The sequence below is a fragment of the Tachypleus tridentatus genome, chromosome 9, assembly GCF_004210375.1.
Source record: "Tachypleus tridentatus isolate NWPU-2018 chromosome 9, ASM421037v1, whole genome shotgun sequence".
Taxonomy (NCBI): Eukaryota; Metazoa; Arthropoda; class Merostomata; order Xiphosura; family Limulidae; genus Tachypleus; species Tachypleus tridentatus.
In genome coordinates, this window is record NC_134833.1 from 81,712,758 (window position 1) to 81,736,236 (window position 23,479).

Below are 23,479 nucleotides of genomic sequence, written 5' to 3' on the forward strand. Positions count from 1 at the left end.
CAAACAAACAAACTCCCATAGAGGAAACTTTATTTAGCAAAAACTACAGTAGAGTAAACAATAAATTATGGTAACAATATTTGTAACAGTATACAAAGTGTGAACTAATTGTGAGTGTGTGAACTAATTGTGAGTGTTCAGTTTATGATACGGATTTACAAACTGAAACAAAGAACCTCACAGAAACAAAAAATAAAATCCGTAGTAATGAAAGAGTAGCCAAAAGGTGTCTATAGCAGACTATGAAACGAACCAAAGCTAAATGTAAAATTGTAGTGAAGGCAGACTTAACTGTATATGTAGAAAAGTCTGTATGCGTGGTTACAAGCATTTAGTTTTGAACGAACTGCGAATGGATATTTTAGACCTAAATAAGTCTAGGAAGCCCGTATCAATCGTATTTAACGTAATGTTAGGCATGTTTGGAAATTACACGCTGTTTAAAAGTTATTTATGTCAAAAATTTGTAAATAAGAAAAACCTAAGTTAAAATCGAAGCAAAAAAGAGGTAGAGTGATTTTTAATGGAAAAGCCTATATTCTATACGGACTCTTTGAGCAAGAATTTATCTAACCAAATAAGAATTGTAACGTTTGATCGAGAAATTTGTGAGAATAGCTCCGGATAGACAAACGCAAGCGTATATAGAGCTTTACACACACAGCATGGTCAGCTGGTTAAAGCACTCGACTCTTAATCTGAAGGTCGCGGGTTCGAATCCTACTCTCACCAAACATGCTCGCCCTTTCAGCCGTGAGGGAGTTATAATGTGACGGTCAATCCCACTATTCGTTGGTAAAAGAGTGACCCAAGAGCTGGTGGTGGGTAGGGATAATTAGCTTCTTACCCTGCAAAATTAGGGATGGCTCGCGCAGATAGCCCTCGTGTAGCTTTTCGCGAAATCCAAAATAAACCACACCCTACAAAACACACTTTATTATTCAACTGCTTTTTCAGTGATATGATGTAAAATAGGAGGAGACGGGGAAGTGTAATTTCACACCAATACCCCTGTTTTGTTTAACAAGCTTTGTCTACATTGCTTACATAAATTTCAAACTTGCAGCTTGCGTTGTCTAAGAATAATAAAACAAAATAATTATAGACGAGAACTCCCATCTTGGGTTTTCTGATCGAAATTTCATTAGTAGTTTTATACTATTTTTTGAGGTGGACTTTTAAAGGAAAGCGTGGCCTACTGATTTGCCTACTTAGACTGTGAATTAGAGAGTTCATGGTACGATTCCTGTTTCTTAAATAACGCCCTCTTCTCCACTTTCAGATCGCAGAAGGTAAAACTTCCGTATTCAGTTAGACAACATGAGCTGGCTGGGGTAGTTTGCTGTTGACTGTCTGTGCTTCTTCTCGATCGGATCTGAGATGAGTTCAAATTAGGAATGGCTATGACCACTCAGCTAATATGTTGTTTTGTGCAAATATTCCAAAAATAAACAGCAACAGACCTTTTAAGTGACAGCCTTAAAGGTACATGGGTAAAATGGACGTCAGTATTCACTTCGTAATTTTTGAGACAATTTTATCATTATATTTCTCTGAACTTCTTCTATTTCTTCCCCAAGTTTCACATTTTATGTTGTATTTGTTTTGTGGGCATAGAAACAAGACAAGTGTGGATGGGACCTAATTAATTTTCCAGTTTTGTGATTTGTACACAAAGCTCAAACGTTCGTAAATATTTTCTCAAGCAAGAGAAGAAATTTGCATTAATAGTTACACAGATAAATTTAACTTTTTTATCTCTAAAGTAGCACAGCAAAAAGTATAATTACAACAAAGAACAAAACAGAGACTGAGAGCTACAAGACAGAACTGGTTAAAAACAATAAATTAATGATGCTTGTTTAAGAAAAAAAACAATATATATTTCTGATGGATCGGGTGTAGCCTGTTGGTTATTATGTGGGTTGATTATCAGGAGACCCAAGGTTTAAGCATTAAATTTGCTGCTGAACATGTTTTGTACTTTCAGCTGTGAGTGCGTTATGAAAGTGACAGTCAATTTCACTATTACGAGTAATTGTGCAAAAAGTGGGCGCTGCTAACTGAGTGTCCTTCCCTCTCTGGGAAGTTACTCTAAATTAGAGACCCCAATGGCTAAGCTTGGGCTTACATACCTGGCTCTTCAGCTCATGCGTCGCATAAAATAGAGTTTTCGTTAAAACACGGACACCAAACATGAATCCTAATCATAAGGGTCCGGCTTAACCAGCCGGCTAGAGAGCTAGAATCGCAATGAGAGGGTCGTGGTTCGAATCACAGCACGCTTGCTCTTTAAGACGTGGGGTTTATAATTTTACGGTCAATCCTACTATTTGTTGATAAAAGAGTAGTCCAAGAGTTGGCGGTGGGTGATAATAACTAGCTGTTTTCCATGTAATCTTTTAATGCTAAAATAGGGACAGCTAGCGCAGATAGCTCTCGTGTGGCTTTGCGCGAATTTCAAAAACAGACTGATCAGCAGCCTTGTATCTCTTGCGTCATCTCGAAGACCAAACAAATGAATTGTGCTAAAAAAGTAAATAAAATAAGACTAAGAAGACAAACTAACGGGGCTTTTTTGGACACCATTGTGTCATATCAGTCCACACTTTCGTGAAAAAAAGAGATTTAAGAAAGGTATCTGAACAATAGCATACGCAGCTCCATTTGGTAGTTTATTTCTCTGCTATTGACCTAGTTAGTTGATATCTGATATTACTTGTAAGAACTGGCTTGTCTCTTATTCTAATTTATGTATCAGAGAGAAACGTTCCATTGTCTTTTCTTGAAATTTAAACGAGCTCAAAAAATGTTTTGTATTGGTAAAGTAGGTTAATGGTGTTAATAGACAAAGCACTACACCTTGTCTGGAGTTGCGTTAATGAGCATGAGCAATAACCGGTTTGGAGACTTTTCATAACTCTATACTGCTTCGTGAAAGCTAGGATTGACAACGCAATAAAGAGTCGTATTTTTTAAGGTTTACGTCACAATTCCATAGTTCAAAAACTGAACTTAGTAATGTATTTAGGTCGTTCTATTGCACATAGCGATTTTGTTGCTTGAATGAAATCATTATGTTCTCTCAGTTTATTTATTTTCTTGTTTTAACAATATCACCGACTTATCAAATGTAGTCTTTGTTGCAGTAGTGTCGTATCATTACAACTTCTCTCCTTTGTCACAATCATACAGGTATCATAGCATCATATGTGCTTTCTTCCTTGACATAATTACTCTGATGCCATAGCTACGAGAGTACTCTTTAGCCACCACATGAGTACTGATGTATAGCTTTACTGCTTCTTTACATACTATTACTTACCAATACCAATACCACAGATCTGTGACTGGTTTATCTGCTCATCACTAGTGTCTCGAAGTCATGGGCTTATGTCTACTTTTTGCTTGCCACAAACATATGGAGCCATAGTTTCACGGCTGTTTTTCACTAACCACTAATATACCAACACCGTAGATTCACGGTTATATCTTCTATTCAACACAAATGTTTTGGAGCTACGGCTTTGTGACAACTATCTTGCACGCCGGAAGCCTAATAATATCATGAATTTGTGGCTTTTGTTTTATCACTAAAAGTATACTGCTTTGCTTATTATAATTATATTAGTTTCTGAATTTAATGTCATTCTAAAATGTCTGTTTTTTTTTGTTTTTTTAATTTCGCGCAAAGCTACACAAGGGCTAAATGCGCTAGCCGTCCCTAATTTAGCAGAGGGAAGACAGCTAGTCATCACCACCCACCGCCAACTCTTAGGTTACTTTTTTACCAACGAATAATTGGATTGACCGTCACATTATAATGCCCCCACGGCTGAAAGGGCGAGTATGTTTGGTGTGACGGGAATTCGAACCCGCGACCCTCGGATTACGAGTCGAATGCCCTGACCATCTGGCCATGCCGGGCCTACTTGGTATGAAAGAATTTTTGCGACAATTTTGGAGTGACATTCAGTAATATAATATTTGTTATAACTGTCATTGCTACTCATTTCTTCTGAGAGTTCTTGAGATAGATATACGAAGTGAATAATGTAATTTTTACCCTGTAGTTTCCACTAGTATTTCATTGAGCATTTCTGGAATGACGTTTATTACACGTTGACCCGAAAGGATTGTTTAATAATGCTATTATACAAATTTGTGTTTTTATGGGGTTTTTTATCGTGACATTGTTTATTTATTAAATTTTGCGCGAAGCTCACGATGGAGACCTACGATAGCTGTGTTTAATTTGGAAGTTAAAGGTTAGAGTGAAAACACCTAGTCAACCCTACCCACCGTTAACTTTTGGCTTACTCTTATGAAAATTGAACTATCGCTTTTATGATGCGTCCTCAAACTGAGGAGCGCGAATTTTTGAGGTGGTTAAAAGGGCGAGAATCACTGAACTTTAGATCTATAGTCCAAAACGCGTTTAGCCCAAAACGATCGACTTGTAGAAACGTCGAGAAATTCAGTTAAATGCTCCTATAGTAACTTAATTGTTCATATAGAAAGCGTCATGTTACGTGATGTAATAACGTAGTGTTATGCTCTATTCTACGAGACTTACACGAATATTTATGTCGATAGAAAAAGAGATTTTGGTGTTTTCAATCAGATAAATATTTTATTTGTTTTGTGATTAAATGTCATTACATTATAGCTTTATTCATGTATTTCATATGACATCAGTGTTCCCCGGACTATTTAATGAAACCTCTTACTGTGTGACGCAGCTATTTCCGCTTCCTGTTTTAGGCACGCTAAGAGCGGTGAAGTCAGGTTGTTCTTCCCTTAGAGCCGTTGTAAACGTAGGAAAGGTGGTTGGACACGTGTGCTTCATACTACTTCTGACTGGACGCGGACCTTTAATGGCTTTGGAAATTCTTGACGAGAACTTGTACGACTTTGAAATAAACGACTTGAAGGACATGTGGAATTCAGAAGAGCTGGATACGGTGAGGAATATGTCAACATTTCTTTTACCAGATTTCTTCGTGCGATATTTTCTTACGATTCTGGTTTGTTTGTTTGTAGTTAATGACAAAGCTACACAATTGGCTACCTGTGCTCTTCTCATTCGGGTATTGAAATCTAGTTTCTAGCATTGTCATTCCGTATTAATTCCGTTGTGCCATTGGAGGTACAGTTTTGGTCTCATGTTATGACAGTATTTGTTTTGTTATCACGAATATATTTGTTATAAAGTCTTTGAAATATGTTATTGCATGCATATTAATAATACATGTATACACTGCTCGTGAAAAGCAATTGGGTATAAAAGGAAATAACAACAGTATGAATACCACATGTTACATTTAAACAAGGCAGTAATATACATGACAATTTAAATGGTAGCCTACTGTTCTGGTTTATTTTCTCTTTTTTTTTTATTTATACCGTTATTTGCGAATAATTAATTTTTAGCCTGCTGAAAAATATATTTAAGTTCAACTTCATCGTCAGAAAATTAGTAAGAATATAAATTATATAAATAGGTTTAGGCAATGTTTTACATAATTTACAGCAAAACTCAAACTAACAGGTGGCATTTTTTGTTCCTTATGATCAACTTTAAAGTTTACATTTCTCCGAATTAAAATAAATGCTGAATTCATTCTTAAATGTTTCTGTTTTATATTCTAATCTGTAAATGATTTTCTATAAATCTCATATTGCAATAAGTAGTAGGAACAATAAATTTTTGCAAGGATCACACGATCAGTATAAGCAGTCCTCCAGTGGCACAGCGGCATGACTCACACTGCTATGAACCGGGTTTAGATACTCGTGATGAGCAGTGCACAGATAATCTACTGTATAGCTTTGTGCTTCATTCCAAACAAACAGATATAACAAGCAATGCTTAATTTATGGCAAAAAATGTACTGGGCGCATTCTTGACGGATGAGAGGGTCATTTTGAAGTTTTCGAAATATAAATTTTAACTGAGTTTTACTACTTGGAATGGGTCTGAACGAGAATACTGTAGTGATTACGCCAGTTAAATATCAACTCGAAATGAACCGAGGCAGTCCAAAAATTAATTTTAGTGTGCGTTTTTAGATTCAAAAAGAAATAAATCCAAAACAGGTTCCGGACCTGGGATCCAATAAGAACAAGCAGAAATTAAGAAACTAAACAATACATGTTACAGGTAAATGTTATTAAAACTGACTTTTTTCATTTTCACCTCAAAGCTTTACGATATTGAGTTCTTGTATACTAACATGTATTTTGAACGAAGAATGCGGCCCGGCATGGCCAAGCGCGTAAGGCGTGCGACTCGTAATCTGAGGGTCGCGGGTTCGCATCCCGGTCGCGCCAAACATGCTCGCCCTTTCAGCCGTGGGGGCGTTATAATGTGACGGTCAATCCCACTTTTCGTTGGTAAAAGAGTAGCCCAAGAGTTGGCGGTGGGTGGTGATGACTAGTTGCCTTCCCTCTAGTCTTACACTGCTAAATTAGGGACGGCTAGCACAGATAGCCCTCGAGTAGCTTTGTGCGAAATTCCAAAAACAACAACAACAACGAAGAATGCAATTATGTGCTGACGTAAATTTTTATTGGCAATTCTGTTTTAATGTACACTCAAAAATTACTAATTAATGGTAATTAGATTAGTTGTAATTATAGACTCTAGAGTGACTTTTTCTATTGTTAATATTTTTTTATTTCGTTTCATGTTTTTTGAATTTTGCGCAAAGCTACTCGAGGGCTATCTGCGCTCGCCGTCCCTAATTTAGCAGTGTAAGACTAGAGGGAAGGCAGCTAGTCATCACCATCCACCGCCAATTCCTGAGCTACTCTTTTACCAACGAATAGTGGGGTTGACCATAACATTATAACACCCCAAGGCTTAAAGGGCGAGCATGTTTGGTGCAACGGGGATTCGAGCCCGCGACCCTCAGATCACGAGTTGAAAACCTTAACCTACCTGGTCATGCCGAGCTGTTTTATTTCGTAAAGAGCAATGGTTAGACGACTGTCTATAGCATTGTAAATAATTATATTTTGGAATGTTTGTGAATGATAGTTTTACGACTTTTAAGGACTCCAGTTATATTTTTCAGTTGCTAAGCTATTTAAACATAAACGTATCAAATTCATTGTCGATCAGCACCAAGAATAAAACTTGGATTTTTGGATACATTAGTGCATATTTATGATGGTAACATGGAATATGAAGTTTACCATTATAAAACACTTACTGGCCTTTATTCGTGAGCTTTATATACCAACTGTGTTTTACAAAACTAGTAAAGATTATGGTTCATTTTGCATATAAAACCTCAAGTACTTACGATTTTTTTTCACAAAGAACTTTGGAATATTCGAAATTTATGTGCAAAAAATTACATTCCTATTTATTGATGGAATAATTCATGATTATTTGAGCATATAAAGTCCTTGTAAATTAGTGGTGTATGAAATACTTAAATATCTGGTTTGTGTAACCTTGCTATATATCGGAAAGTATTCTATGTATATTACAAACAATTATATAACCTACTTCGCATCTGGATTCCGTCTGTAGTATCATTTAAGATATAAAAAAATATTATCTTTATTTACTGAAAACATCAAATGCAGTTTATTTTATCACTTTTCGTGATGACGAGAAACCCACTTGAAGTTAAAATGCATTCTCAAGACGGCTGGTGTGGGTAGTAGCGCTTTAATTAAAATAAAGAACAGAACAACGTTTCGACCTTCTTAGATCATTTTCAGGTTAACAAAGTTTGTCAATTTACATTGGTTAAGAGCTTCCGAAGCTAGTGATAGAATACGAAAATTTACAATCTCAAAATAAATTCAGTGTTTTAGGTCAGTGTGATGGTGTCATCCATTTAAATAATCTTGAGCTATGATGACCAAACTCTCCGTATAAAAGAGAGCCGAGGCTAAAACTCAACCAGGCTAGTTCATCGGGTGCATTGTTACTTATCACATAAGTAAAAACACAAAAACTTCAACAAAGAAAAATAAACACGTTGTTAGTGGACTACGCATCTGTAACTTACAATGAAAAATGAATCAAACAAACATTTGAGAAATAGATGTCCGTTCCTCTAATCAAAATATTGAAATGACAACTACCTTTTGTACAAGACGTGACTTCTTTTCGTGCCTAATCGTGGTTGTTATTCTGAACTATGATATGTTATACCTCCTTTTTTTTCTTCTTCTTCTATTGGGACAATTCTGGGTAAGAATAGTGTGAGCCTTTACTGTTCACACATAGTAACACAATGTTACAGCCATTGACACCATAATCCCCTCCACCATAGTAAGCACAGGTAAAGTCCATAGCAGAAATGCGTAAATAGTAAGCAATTGAGATTTCTTAGGATTCTTACTACATGTGTCTTGCCTTGACACTGGCATGAGGGCGAGATGAAGGAAAGTATGAATTACGACTGTCATGTTTTATATTTCTATAGACAGAGATCTATTTAATAAATGTGATAACTTGTATAGAAATTTCACTCTGGGATAAAGAACAGAACAGACTGTATAATGACTACCATAGTCTAAAGGGTGAGTTAATGAAAAGTTTCCAAAAAACATCAGAATCTGAAACTGTCATTAGGATTGAATATTTCGACAATTAAGTCCCCCAAACAAAGTTTTTAAAATACCTAGGTTAGGAACAGCAATTAGTCAAATAATGATAAGAAAGCAATAAAAAGTATTTTTTTTATTAAAATAAGGCGCTGGAATGGTAGGAGCAAAGGTTTTAGTTCATGACTTTGAACAGATAAATAAACTCAAGTTTTCAGAAGTATAGAATCAAATTAGCTGTTTGCTAACACCACTCACCAATACCAGTATTTTGTGGGCACTATTCAAGGACACAATACCAAAGACAGGGGTAGAGTAAAAGGGCTCAGTGGATCCTAGTCACAATTTACTAGTCGAATGACCCTATGTGTGTGGCAATTCCAAAGAAATCCAATTGAAATTGAAGGCCAAACACGTTCATTGTATCAACCCGAACATTATATCCAAATCTAGATTTCTTATGTACGGAAAATACTAAAGTGAAAAACAGTAAACTTGAGGTAGTTTCTTTTAGCAAAATATGTAACCACTACGTTACTTTTTTTGGTAAGTGTCTTGACTCCATCTGGAGGTTGTTGTTTTTTTATACAGCATCATTCTTTGTTCCTAAAGACTGTATGTAATCTGTCTCTAATTTGCAACTTATTTGAATATTTAAAATCATTAGAAGTTATTTGAAAATTGTCAGTATTGTTATACCCAGATATCTTTTCATGAACATTTTATTGTAAGTCAAACAGTGCTTGGTATTGGAACAAGAGGTGACAAATTCTCAATCGAACCACAACTGTGTTCTTAGTTGACAAACTATGTTTTATATTGTTCTCGAAATAAACTCAGAATGAAACGAAACAGACGGACAGTAACATACCTTGTACGAAACTCTCTTACCAAGCTTATTTACATTTGGATTTTAAGGAAGGTGAAAATAGGAAAAACACGTCTGAATAACAGTATTGTTTGTTGCTTCAAATTTATGTTACTTCCTGTTTATTGATCCACATTTCTGTTATTTTATGCTTATAAAGAACATTACAACACATGACCGAGTATAAACAACCTTCATTTTGATCTAGTTTTTTTAAGTGCATCTCTATTTAATCGTGTTGTAAACATTTCGTTAACATTTACATCGTTTAATACTTCGCAACAGATAAATAAAGTAATATCCTGTTCTGTTTAAATAGTGTTTATTATTTAATTTTCTATAATAGAAATCTTAAGGAAAATACATATGTGATTTATCCCGAAGCTACAGATAACTTACTTAATTATGTATAATTTTCATGAAATATGACATAATGTGTAGAGGGTAAGAAATGGACAGGTTTGTTCACTGTTTATTACCGTAATGACTTACATGAGTAATAGGACAAATTTTAAATTTTGGTATAGCAGGTTGAAGGCCATTCTAACATTTATAAAGGGTTGAATAAACACCACCTAACCTGTTTCTGTTGTTTACGAAGGCTTTCAAATGAGCAGCTTCAATGTCAACGTAGGTTGCAAAAATCCTTGAACTAGTTCTTTTAAAATACAAACAATCAACTGAAAAAAATCTAGAGTTAGCTGACAGTGTTACCTAACAGGACTAGCCTTGTGAAGGTTGTTTACTTTATCTTGAAACATTCCAGCTGAACAGTTGAAACTGCTATAAAAAGATTAATTTACAACAAAATTGTATCCGTCTAACATTTTTTTTAAACTAGGAGACATTCACAAGTTTTATTTTGGTTTCTAGTACTTAATTATATAAGTAAGAATCAGGTGTCCCACTATTAAACTTTATAGCCGTAATCCGATCAAGCAAGGCAAAGCTTGAGAGAAGCAAGATACAATTATTATTATATTAAAGAAAAACTTTGGAACATTTATAGATACTTTGTAATATAAAAACAAAAATAACAGGCTTAATTATTATTTTTCTATAGTAGAGGTGTCGCTAGGCGCTGGCATGGGGCCCGTGCTCTAATTCTATTTCACAGTGCCCTAAATTATCAGTTGGTGTCTTGAAAAATATAAATAGAAAACAGTGATTAATATCACACTGAAACACTGAAAATTCATATAAGTTCTAAACCTGTAGGCTCGAGCTCCGAATCTTTTAATTAAGTATTTTGTGACGCCTCTTATCTATAGATTAAAGTATATAAAAAATAACTGTCAGTACCAAGTTTTCCAAGTATATAGGTTACATCTAAGCTTACTTAACAAGTAACATATTTTAAGTTTTCTTAATGTTTTGTTATGTATAACGATACTCTTACCTTTCCATTAAATATTTCGCATGGATTCTTACTTCAGAGAAATAATTTAAGAACTAGTTTTTTCAATTAATTTCTGTAAATTTTGGCACTTTGTTCCAAAATCGGTAAGGTTTTGTGTTTATGTTTTATCACGAACTTCCTTTTCTCTTGCTTTAACAAGTTTTTCAGTAGAATATTTTCTTACTCTAATTAGATGTAGTGCGATAAAGATTAAGTAGTAAGATAAGGTTAGTTAGCGTTAGTCTGAAAGAACCCGAGTAAGAACCTGAAATTGATATCTGTAAGGTTACCCAAAAGTTTATAAAGGGCAGAGATCTGGTGAGGGTTATTTTTGGGGGAGCAAATGAGACAACATCCGCTATAGAGAGTTTTCTGACCACAAAATCAATAGAATGATAATATGGCAGATGGTCCACAAGTTTTATTTATGTGCATTTTTATTTCCGTGTCATGTGGTAACTAAAATACGTTCAAGTGATGTTTCATTTATTATGCTGTAGAAGAAAGGGCGTGTGTGTGTGTATGTGTGTGAATGGATGTAAATGAGTGTTCATGTAGATATAGATGTACACGAAGTTACATAAATAAAAGGTTAAAATATTCAACAACCAGTTTAAAAGTAATATTTCAATGCGTATAAAGGATTGAATCGTGTAAATATGGGTTCAATATACATACTGAACCGTTAACCTCCCCCTATAAAACTATATACAAAACTCAAAGGCATGTATCATCTTAACAGTTGAATTATGTTTAAGATATGGTATGTGTGTGTAGATGTAAGCAGTTTGATGACTTTTCCACAACATAAATTGTTGTTTCTTGTTTTAGTTTAAACCTGCAAAAGTCGCTGACTAGTGGTGATTTTTTTCTTTTGAATTTTCTTATAGTGATCTCAGTCTGGAATGAAGCCAATTTATTTAAACTGCATTTTAGTTTACTCCTTGATCTGATGTGTCTCGTGCATTGTTATTTTTCTTTTTTCAATAATACGTTTTTATTTTATTTATTTATTCTGTATTATTTATAATAGTTGATTGACACTGTGTTAGGAAAGCTTATAATTAAATGTTTAAAGTGGTTTTGATGTATTAAGTTATATATATATATTTAGGTTAGTTACCGGATTAGAATAGTGTTTATGTATAAACTTAGTTTTTATTTGCCTCAAGCAATGTTAAGATAACCCATGTTAAAGGTAGTATTTTAGGTTATAAGATGGTGTGTTTGTGTTTAACTTGGGTTTTGATAGGGCAAAGAAAAACATTTAGTCGGCTTATTTTTTAGTTGTTAAACTAGAGTATATTTATAGTTAGTCAACATTTACTATATTTTGTGCATTCACTTTAAATATTTATGTTTATATTATTCGATCAATCCGTAAGATTAATAGTGAGTAACATGGTCAGTATTTCCACTTTGATTTATCGTAATTGATTAAGGTGATTTTATTTTTTTATGATTATTTGTATGCTTTAATGATTATTGTTATTGATTTGTGTGTGTGTGTGTGGCTTAACCCCTGTAGTGTGTTTCTAGCGTATTGTACCCCTGTCCTACCGTAAAACAGTTTGAAAACTGTATGTAAAGCTTAGTTGTCTGCCATTTTCTGTTGTCAATTTTTATTACGTTTGTTTTTGCTAGTTTTCGCAATGTATGAGTGAGGCCTGACCATGTTCTAACACCACATTTCGACTTCTCGGCTCTTAAGTGGATTGTAAAGCTGTGTATTTTCTGTTACTTATGTACTAAAGTTATGCTTTGAAAATATTTTAAAATTAAAATTTTTGATTAATTTTAAATTTTAATCTAAGGAAGATCGAGAACCACATTGAAAAAAAAAAGAATTATGATGTCATTTTCTGCTAATATTTTTCTTCTCATTATTCATATTACCATTTTCTTATACATATTTACATATATTGGTGATTCAACATGCTCAAGTTACATCTCCTTAGGCTTCTGTTGTCCCTCGAGGAAAGCGACATCTTGCGGAGAGACTGAATGTATTGTAATCAATGTTTGGTGATCAACAAGTGTATTTGTAATTCTGATAGAGTGCTAAACTGTACAGTAGCTGTCAGCTTTGTTTCTTCATTGAAACACAGTCGACTCTGTACCTCCACCCATCATCTTTCAATCTATCAAATTCCAGCCACAGCATTCTTTTTACTATTTTTTTATTTGTGTGACTGTTCAGTAAAGATGTAATGTTACATGTTTATTTCATGTTACCATACCGCACACATATGAGCATCCACAACTGTCTTGCTAAATCTTACGTTCCTTTAAGTAGTCTTATTTCAGGACATTAACCTACCTGCTTACATAATATATTATAGATTACCATACCTTGTGGGAACTTTTGATACAGTTGTATTCTGCGGACATTGATGGTGCCAGTGCTACAAAATGTGCTTCTTTGTTATACTGGAATGTCATAATCGAAAGTACAACTTTAAAAATTTTGTCTTTAAGCTGAACTTGTTGAAACGAGATGTCTACTGTGGTAAATCTTAGATTGGTTTCTCTTGAAAGTTTTGGGTATCATTATGGTTTTTGTATAATTTGTTTTTGCTCATTCAGACTTTATAAACGGTTTCAATATATCAAAGGTTTTATTTGGCCACCTACGTATATCACACAGAAACTAGAACGATCAATTTTACAACCTATAAATCAACAGAGGTCATAACTAACGTTACCGCTATTTTATAACAGGAGTAAATATTTTAAGGTAACTGAAAAATGTTTTCGATACATAGCTATTAATGCAAACTATATTTATTATTATACAGATTTTAAACTAGTTTTTAAAATACTCTGTCAGATCAAGAAAGTAAAATATTTTTCAATTCCGTTTTTTACATCATTAGCAGACTTAATCTCATTTCAAGATAATCAAGTGTAAAGAGTAATAAAACATTATCAATTTGTGGTTGCTTTTTATTTTGTGAAAGTATCAATTCAGAGAAATAGCATAAATTTACATGCAGTGAACAAAAAAAGTGCCCTTCCTAAAAATGTTAATTTGTTATATCTTGAGGCGACCTCTAGGGTTAAAATATAGCCGTCCTTAATTTTGAACTACTTACAGGAGGAAGCCAGTCAAAAGGAATTGACTGGATTGACTGCCACTCCTATGATGCACCGATAATTGAAAGTGTGGAGAGTGTTAAAGAGATTCACGGCGCGAACCTTGGACCTTTCAATCCGTAGCTCGGTGCTAATCACTAAGCTACACTCAGCATATGTTGCATAGATAACCTTAACGAGTGTGAAAAAATAATATGGTAGCTGGTGCTCTAACCCTAAACCATAGCCTATGCAATACGTGGGATAAGTGGCTAGGTTAGAGACAAGGTTTAGATTCGACCATCTTTAATTTAAAATTGGTTACCAGAAAGATAGCAGTTCTTAAGCAGAAGCACTAATCTATTCTTGATCGAATGATGAAAATGACTGCCATAGCTATAACGCTCCCAAAGCTAAAAGTATAGAACGTGTTCAGCGACTTATCTCAGCTCGAACCTTCAACATTACGAGTTGCATCCCTACATGTTAAGTATATGACCACATCTGGCTCGAATAACATGCTAAAATATACTTTGTGAATTAACTACATCTAGAGATCGTCATGAGACTTCAGAGATCATCAAAGTGCATTTCCTTTTTTTTATTTCTAATGTTCAAGCTATAGTAGTTTTAAAACTAACTTTATGAAAGCTCTGTCTATGGTTATATAAAATAGTATTAGAACTTCAGAATCCAATTATATTTTCGAATCAACGTATGCACCTTCACATAGTATATTCCAGATCCACAGAGCATACTTTTAACGGCCAGGCGTGATCTAGTAGTTAGCGTACCTGGACTGTAAACCTGAAGATTCATGGTCCGCTAATCGTTGCCGGAAAAACATGCTCTGCATTTTGAGGCCAGCACTTAACTACTGTTGTGACCTTTTGATCACAACAATAGTAGTCCAAGAGTTGGCAGTGAATAATGTTGACAATCTCTACCTTTTTTCCAGTCTTTCTGTTAAAATGTAATGGTGGATATGCTCAGGTAGTCTTTGTGGAGTTTTCTGTGACATTGTAAAACAAACAAAACATTGAAGTATCATACAGCACTGTGTAAAGTCAAAATTAGATTACAGGATACTTTCAAAGAACAATGGGAAGTAAATCATAGGTGAAGCATTAACATTTTATATTTAATACAACTAAACAAGTAGAAGAGCTTGAATTCAGCAAACAGTTAATATTATGCATCCTTCTCTTGCTTTAATAACTTTAGACAGTCTTTCAGGCATTGTTGCGTCATACCTATTTAGTCAAGGTGTCCTTTGGGATTTTTACTTCAAGTATCTCTAATACAGTTCCACAAATTTTATTTGGAAGTAACATATGACTTATCAAGTTTTTGATCTATCAAACCCCAGATCTACTCAATTGAGTTGAGATCGTAATACATTATTTGAATGACTACAACAGCTTCTAACTTAGCAAAGTAATTTCTGGATAGGTTGAATGAGTGTCTGGAATCATTATATTCTTGGTAGTAGAATCCTTCACCAATAATACGGAAACCAATGGGTATAGCAGAACGGATCAATATCTGATGATACTAACGATGGCTCATTATTCCATTTATTTTGTAAATATATCCTGTCGCTTCAGGAGTACAGCGTCCCCAAACCATCACACCACTTCTTCCATGCTTCATGGCAGGTGCTATGCATTGAGGTAAGTAGCTTTCACCTTTCTTCCGCCGGATATACAACCTACACTTTGAATCAAATATTTCAAATATGGACTCATCGCTCTATAACATCCTATTCCAACCATCAACAGTCCAGTTTTGTACTTTTTAACAAATTTCAGTCTCTTGACAGTATCTGGAGATTGCAATAAAAGTTTTCTAAACTTCTACGAAGGAAGAGTTTTCCTTTTCAGACATCCTAAAATTTATCAAATATTTACTTTCAGAGAAGCAATAACATTCAAAAACACATGTTTTTGTTTTTTGTGCGTGTGTGTTTTAAAAATAAGCCTGACGTTGAAAGATTTGTTTACCTATAAAAGTGTCAGAGAAGGAGTTAAGAAGATATTTTGATTTAAGTTTCTTAGTTTTGCTAGGATTGCACGAGATAAGAAGACTGGCTGCAGCAAAAACAAAGGTACTTTTAACTGTTTTCTCAGATATAGTTTTCTCAGTGAACGTATAAAAACGTAAGTATTTTGAACAAACCGTCTCTAAATTACTGTTTTATTACCCATGATAATTATCCGCGAGCCTCAACATCAAAACATCAGAATTCTCAAAATGTTTTGCCATGTGCATACGTCTGTTCTAAAAATTGATTTTCCGAGTAAGGCTAAGCATGGCCAGGTGGTTAGGGCTCTCGACTCGTAATTTGAGGGTAAGGAGTTTGAATCCCAGCCACACCAACCGTGCTTGTCTTTTCAGCCGTGGTGGCGTTATAATGTTACGATAATCCCACTATTCGTTGACAAAGGAATAGCCCAAGAGTTCGCAGTGAGTGGTGATGACTAAGCTGCCTTCTCTCTAGTCTTACACTGCTAAATGTAAGAACAACAAGCGCAGAAAACCTTCGTGTAGCTTTGCGAGAAATTAAGAAAGTAACAAACAAATCGAAGTTGTATCCATGGATAGCAAATGATGCAAGTTAAACCATCCAAGTACATACTCTCTGTTTTATGATTAAAAGAGATTTCTTACTTGTATTTTTGTTACTGGTCACTAGGGCTGTCTAAACATCGTAGTTAACAGATAATTATCAAAACAGGAAGGAAAATTGAAGTATATTTTGCTACTTTTTATGTTGAGTACAAGGAAACTAAAGGAAATTATTACAATTTACATACAGAGAGAATAATGTATATATTCAAACAATATAATACAAATTTGAATTAATAAAGAAGTTCAATCGGATAAAAAGGAAACTAGGTTACCGAATTAAAGAGGGAAAATGTTCATGATTAAATAGAATATTAGGTCCATGAACTAATATAGTTGCATATACTTAGTTAAAATTTAAATATGTTAAATAGAATATTAGGTTCATGAACTAGTATGGTAGCATATACTTAGTTAAAATTTAAATACGTTAAACAGAATATTAGGTCCATGAACTAATATGGTAGCATATACTTAGTTAAAATTTAAATATGTTAAATAGCATATTAGGTTATGAACTAATATGGTAGCATATACTTAGTTAAAATTTAAATATGTTTTAGAATTTTCGAGTAACTGTAACCCAGAATAACTGTGACATGAATGTACTTTCTCCAGTTTCGGTTTAGTGGTATTTATCGTTCAATAATATGTTTACTACAATTGAAAGAGAGAGTGACCGAAAGGTAGTTAGTTGCTAATTATTATACACTTAGTTCTGTGTAAATAAAGTTTGATTAACAGCACTAAAGCTTGTCAATTTTGTTTCGCTTTCTGTGTCCTGTTTCTGATCGTTTGAGTTCTGTTGCATTCATCTAACACAGATGGATATTCAAAACACAAAATTTACTATTCTAGACAAACTAACGCTTATATCACCTTGAATAATTGTAAGAAATCCACATATTATTTTCTTGCCCATTATATCCTTATTAATTAGTGCAGTCCTATAAACAGATGGATAACTCTAATTTTCAGATGAATACCAGTGGGTTCTGGCCAGATGGCTTGACTCTCTGTGTTTTATTAGTAAACACAAACGTGTGATTGGTATATAGAATATTTTATATTTACGTTTATGTATGCATCATATAGAGAGATCACCCTATGCATCACTGTTTATTTTTATACTATTAGATAAATATTGTCTCTAACTGCTGGATAACAAGCTGTATTCTAGGCGAACTTCTCCATAAGTTTGTGAGAGCTAAAAGCCAACGGTTTTTTACTTTTCTCCCCTGCAGGGAAAGCAATACGTTTACAGATATACAACGCTAAAATCAGGGGTTCGATTCTCCTCGGTGTGCACAGCAGATACTCCGATGGGCCTTTGTTATAAAAACAAAACAAAACAAAAACACTCTTTCTTTCTTCTGACAGAAAAGTTAACTTTAGACTTGTAACTAGTATCTAGAGTGTGTTTAGACCCTTAATATTATATATTTAACAGTTTCTAAACAAAGTTTGGTCATACTGAAAGTGCTAACAGTTTCTAAACAAAGATGGATCATACTGAAAGTGCTAACAGTTTCTAAACAAAGATGGATCATACTGAAAGTGCTAACAGTTTCTAAACAAAGTTGGATCATACTGAAAGTGCTGATATTGGTAAATGGTATTTGTTTGAAGCCCTAGTAAACCTGCGTAAAAAAAAAAAAAAAAAGCAACGTATTTACAAAGTTTTGGAGTTTGTGTTTTCTTTCACCATCCCATTTATTTGTTACACAGAAAGGTACGTGTGACATCTACTGTCCACGCCATGTTTTTTGTTGTTTTTTGTATGGGTGTAAAGATAGTCATGGATTTCTGAATCTTTGCCTCTAATCTTCAGGTACTGATTTGATTTGACAGTTTCTGGAAGAGTTTTCTACGAGATAGTAATAATCATACCCCCCAGTGGCTCAGCGGTATGTCTGCGGACTTACATCGCTAAAAACCGGGTTTCGATACCCGTGGTGGGCAGAGCACAGATAGCCCCTTGTGTAGCTTTGTGCTTAATTCAAAAGAACAACAACAGTAATAATCATTTTACACATCAAGGTAATACTGTTAATTTCAATTTCACACGTAATTCATCATATGCGATCAAATGTTTCTTTCAGAGATGGCTGAATATTTTATCATGCTAAAGTATTTTAACTATAATTACGGATACTTTTGGGCCCGGCATGGCCAAGCGTGTTAAGGCGTTCGACTCGTAATCCGAGGGTCGCGGGTTCGAATCCCGGAGACATCAAACATGCTCGCCCTTTCAGCCGTGGGGGCGTTATAACGTGACGGTCAATCTCACTATTCGTTGGTAAAAGAGTAGCCCAAGAGTTGGCGGTGGATGGTGATGACTAGCTGCCTTCCCTCTAGTCTTACACCCCTAAATTAGGGACGCCTAGCGCAGATAGCCTTCCAGTATCTTTGCGCGAAATTCAACACAAACAAACAAACAGATACTTTTGAATATGACTCGTGTAATTCTCTGTTCTCTTATTGCCATGATTATTTGTCTATACAGCCCACCAAAGTATACGTATTATAAAGTTATCAATTTTATTTCTTACTAGACATTAATTAATAATTAATTCACAATCTACGTTTCTGCTGCCAATCTTTACCTGTTTACCGGTAAAGTCTTTTATCTTGAACCTACCTGAATATGAATACTCTACAACACTAATTTGAACGCTGGTGCGAATAAAGGCATTACAAAACTTGATAAGCTTCGAATTCTGACGAATTTTGTAAATTAGTATTGTTTTAGTATCCTTTTTTACCTCTTTAGCTTCATGTCAACGACTTGATGGCGAATTATTTTTAGCAAGTTTGATCTTTATGTATCACTTTTATTTTTCTACAATCTGAATTTATTGGGAAGTTACCTGAAAATCGAGCTAAATACGTCCTAATGTAGAGTTAATAAAAGAACAAAGTACTTCACTAATATTGAATACCTTCATAAAGGTCATTCACATCGTGTACATCATAATGCATGCAGGGATCGGTTGCTTTTAAGAAGTTATGGTTAATGCCTTCCCGACCTGTGAATATATCCGGTTTTCTTTATCATGTTAAAAACTCTGTCATCTGTCATATATTCGAAGCAAGTCCAAGTCTATGATTATTACTAATTTAAATTTCCATTCTATACAGACACTACGTTTGCAGTTATTATCTATTCATTTTTCCTAATTTACACACAAATTATATATATTTAAATTTCCTGTGCCTTTTTCTATTTCTTATGTAAATTTCTGGTATCAACATCAATAAGGTTTATATTGAGTTTAACTTTGGATTCCTGAGGCACACGTAAATCCGGTCTGTTTTTATGTAATCATATACTTCTAATAGATTCCTATGGCTATTTATTTGGCTTTTTCCTTCTTTAGGCTTATTTGTTTCTGATTTGTATTTATGTATTAGTAAATAATAAACATACATTTTGTGCTTCGCCATCAATTATAATTATATTAACCCAAGGTCTGTAATATTAAAAATAATTTAGTATTACAGTTTGTTTAGAATTTCGCGCAAAGCTACAAGAGGGTTACCTGTGCTAGTCGTTCCTAATTTAATAGTGTAAGACTAGAGGGAAGGCAGTTAGTCATCACCACCCATCGCCAACTCTTGGGCTATTCTTTGAACGTCACATAACGCTCCAACGGCTAAGAGGTCAAGCGTGTTTGGTGTGACGGGGATTCGAACCCGCGACCCTCAGATTACGAGTCGAGTGCCTTAACCACCAGGCCATGCCGGGCCATTCACTAACGAATAGTGGGATTGACTGTCACATTATAACGCCCCCACGGCTGAAAGGACGAGCATGTTTGGTGTGACGGGGATTCGAACCAGGGACCCTCAGATTACGAGTCGAGTGCTTTAATAACCTGGCTATGCTGGGCCTTTAACATCGCAGAAAAAAAATTTAAGGAATATTTTGTGCTTTTTTATAGTAAAATAGCAACAATTATGGATTCGTTATATTTATAAGTAAAAATATAAAAAGGTTTTTTCAAGAAATATTTGGGTCATTTTGTACAAAGAAAATATAAATAATACAAGACTCTTAACCCTCATAGACACGGTGGGGGTCAAAAATGGGCCCACTTGTGTTTAAGTTGTTATAGAAATATCAAAGGTGTGACTTTCGGGCCTAAAAATGTACCTAATTTAATCTATACTAATAACATACTATACTAATACGTTTAACATGTATTTTATGCAAATGGGGTAGTACACCCCTTGTCTAATGTCGAAATTCACGTTTTCCACATTGGGGGTCATTTTTGACCCCCGTTTAAAAAACTCAATTACATTTCTGGTAAACAATCAAATAATATATTGATATGAAATTTTGTGTTCTAGAATATTCTAGAACACTCTATAAATGTTCTCGAGCATTCTAGAATATTCTTATCTACGTTGCAATGATGATGAATCAGGAAAACCTGAAATAATATCATACTATAACTCCACCAAAGGAGGAGTCGATACACTAGACCAAATAGTTAGATTCTTTTCCACAAAAGAAAGACCAGAAGGTGGCCAATGGCACTATTTTATAACATTCTTGATGCTGCCTCATACAATGCTTACCTTCTCTATCGCCAGCGCCATCCAGAATTCGCATCAAAGTACCAAAAAAGAGCAAGATGTGAATTTCTGAAGTTGCTTACTGATGAATTACTGCCTGAAGAAGATACAAATGAAGTGATTCCTCCAAAAAGACAAAAAGTTGCTGAAGAGAACGTTAGGAAATGGTGTCAAATATGCGCACGTGATTCAAGGAAAAAAACTTCTTCAAAGTGTATCAAATGTAGTAAAATGGCTTGCAATGACCATAAAGTTACCCAGAGTGTATGCATAAATTGTATAGAATAAATATTGTGTCCAAATTTATACTTTGCTTATATGAAAATAAATTTTTTTAAATATTTTTGGTGGGGGTCAAAAATGACCCCCAGTGTGGGCAACGTAATTTTTTTTAGTGTGTGTACTAGGGTTAATTCTCTCACGATTCACTGTTTTTAGGGTTAAAGGTATAACAGGTTTGTTATATGGAGAGGGAGGGGCCGTGATAGGAGGATCAATGTACTCTCCAAAGTAAATAAGCGGCCAAACGTTCATCGTCAGTAGACCGTGTTGTTAAGTGGCGGAAATAAAAAAAAACTCCCATTTCACGCCTTAGGTCAACTGCTGTAAGAAAAATATACAACACCTCTTCTAACCACAGTATATTCAGTTTATCGTGCTCATTAACATTAAATATTAAACATGTTCATTCTTAAATTGAAGTAGATATTACATTTTTCCGAAAAGAGTTGAACTTTGAGGTTATTATATTATCTAAATTTTAGTTGTTAGTGGTAAAAAATTTTAACGTAATTTGAATTCTTTGTTTGGTTCATTTTCAGACTCGTTTTATTGAGATCTAATTCGTTGAGTTGGGAGTTAAAATTAAACGATTCTTGTTAAACCTGTGTCGACATAGGCCGTTTCACATTTCTTGGACGTTTAATTTTTGTAACTATACATGTCATGTCTGAAGGAAGAGCTAGTTTCAAAATTCTTTGTTTTATTATTGACAATGATGTTTAAATGTTTGTTTATGTAACTGTATATACCAAAAGTAAAGGAAGAGACAGTTTTACATCTCTGTTTTATTCACCACATTGAAGTTTAGATTTTTTTTGTAACCATATATGCCAAATACAAAGGAATTGCGAGTTTCACAACTTAGTTTATGTAACAATAGATAATGAAGGTAACAAATCTACCCGAGTATCGCAGAGCAATTCAAGTATAATGTTAGCATTAATAAAGGACCGGCATGGCCAGGTGGTTGAGGAGTGCGACTCGTAATCTGATGGTCGCGGGTCCGCATCCCCGTCGCACCAAACATGCTTGCATTTTCAGCCGTGGGGGCGTTATAATGTTACGGTCAATCCCACTATTCGTTGGTAAAAGAGTAGCCTAAGAGTTGGCGGTGGGTAAATTAGGGACGGCTAGAACAGATAACCTTTGATTAGCTTTTCGCGAAATGCAAAAAAAAACAAACAAGCAAGCATTAATAAAAACGACCAACAATAACAACAAACGAACAAGCTAAAACAGTAAATAAAGTAGGTAGTATGTAAAGCCTGGCAAATCTTAAGTAAATACGTTTTGAAATAATCAAAAATGATTTTCTGTAGTGTTTTACCCGTTTTCCAGTTTTTGTTTGCTTTTTTTAGAAAGAAATGATAAAAATTATTTGAAGATATGGTGTTGTATGTGAATTTAGTAAGTAAATCCTGGTGATGAAATGAACAAATAAAACGATAAATGACCTTTTAACTAGCGAGATAATAAAGTAGAACAAATATGCTGGTGATTGTAGTTAAGAGCTTTTATCGACTGTGTTGTGAGATAAGCTACAATGATGAATTTGAAATTTAGTGACATTCGTTTTTTAAATTTTTCTGAAAGTAAGTTCCATTTACTGATAGAAATATATGCGTTAGAGAGTACAAAGAAGTTTTTTGGGAGGATATGTCATACAATGCATCAAACTAAAAACTAAGGTAGATATACCACTATTGATATACGCTTTCTGATTCTTGAATAATTTAATTTGATATAATTTAAATATCACACGCTACCTAAGCCTGGTTTTAACGTTTACTTTTATCTCAGTGTCCTTCAGTTGTACATAAGAATTTCGAAGCACCACTGAAGCAAATATGTTGGTACAAGTTCTGAAGCAAATGATCAAACATCTCATTCCTCGTAAATTTCAATGTACATAATCGGCGTAAGAATATTGGCATGACCCACTGTGGCAACTTTCCAAACGTAGATGGGATCTTCAGTTTGAAGGCCATCAGTTTACGCCTCTCTGTCTTTGGGGCCCTGTTATAGACCGGACCAGACTTAGTTTTTACCCAGTCATAGAATGTAGAGGTGTA

At 34.4% G+C, this 23,479-nt stretch overlaps 1 protein-coding gene across 2 annotated transcripts in view; it reads left to right on the forward strand.

The window, feature by feature from the left end:
- Window positions 1–4,784: 4,784 nt before the first annotated feature.
- LOC143225613 (cyclic AMP-responsive element-binding protein 3-like protein 2) overlaps window positions 4,785–23,479 on the forward strand; it is a 57,748-nt gene continuing 39,053 nt past the window's right edge. For both annotated transcript variants that reach the window (XM_076455365.1, XM_076455366.1), the window contains exon 1: window positions 4,785–4,964. In XM_076455365.1, coding sequence (XP_076311480.1) covers window positions 4,878–4,964 — 87 coding nt within the window. In that variant the 5' untranslated portion in view covers window positions 4,785–4,877. The remainder of the gene's footprint in view (window positions 4,965–23,479) is intronic.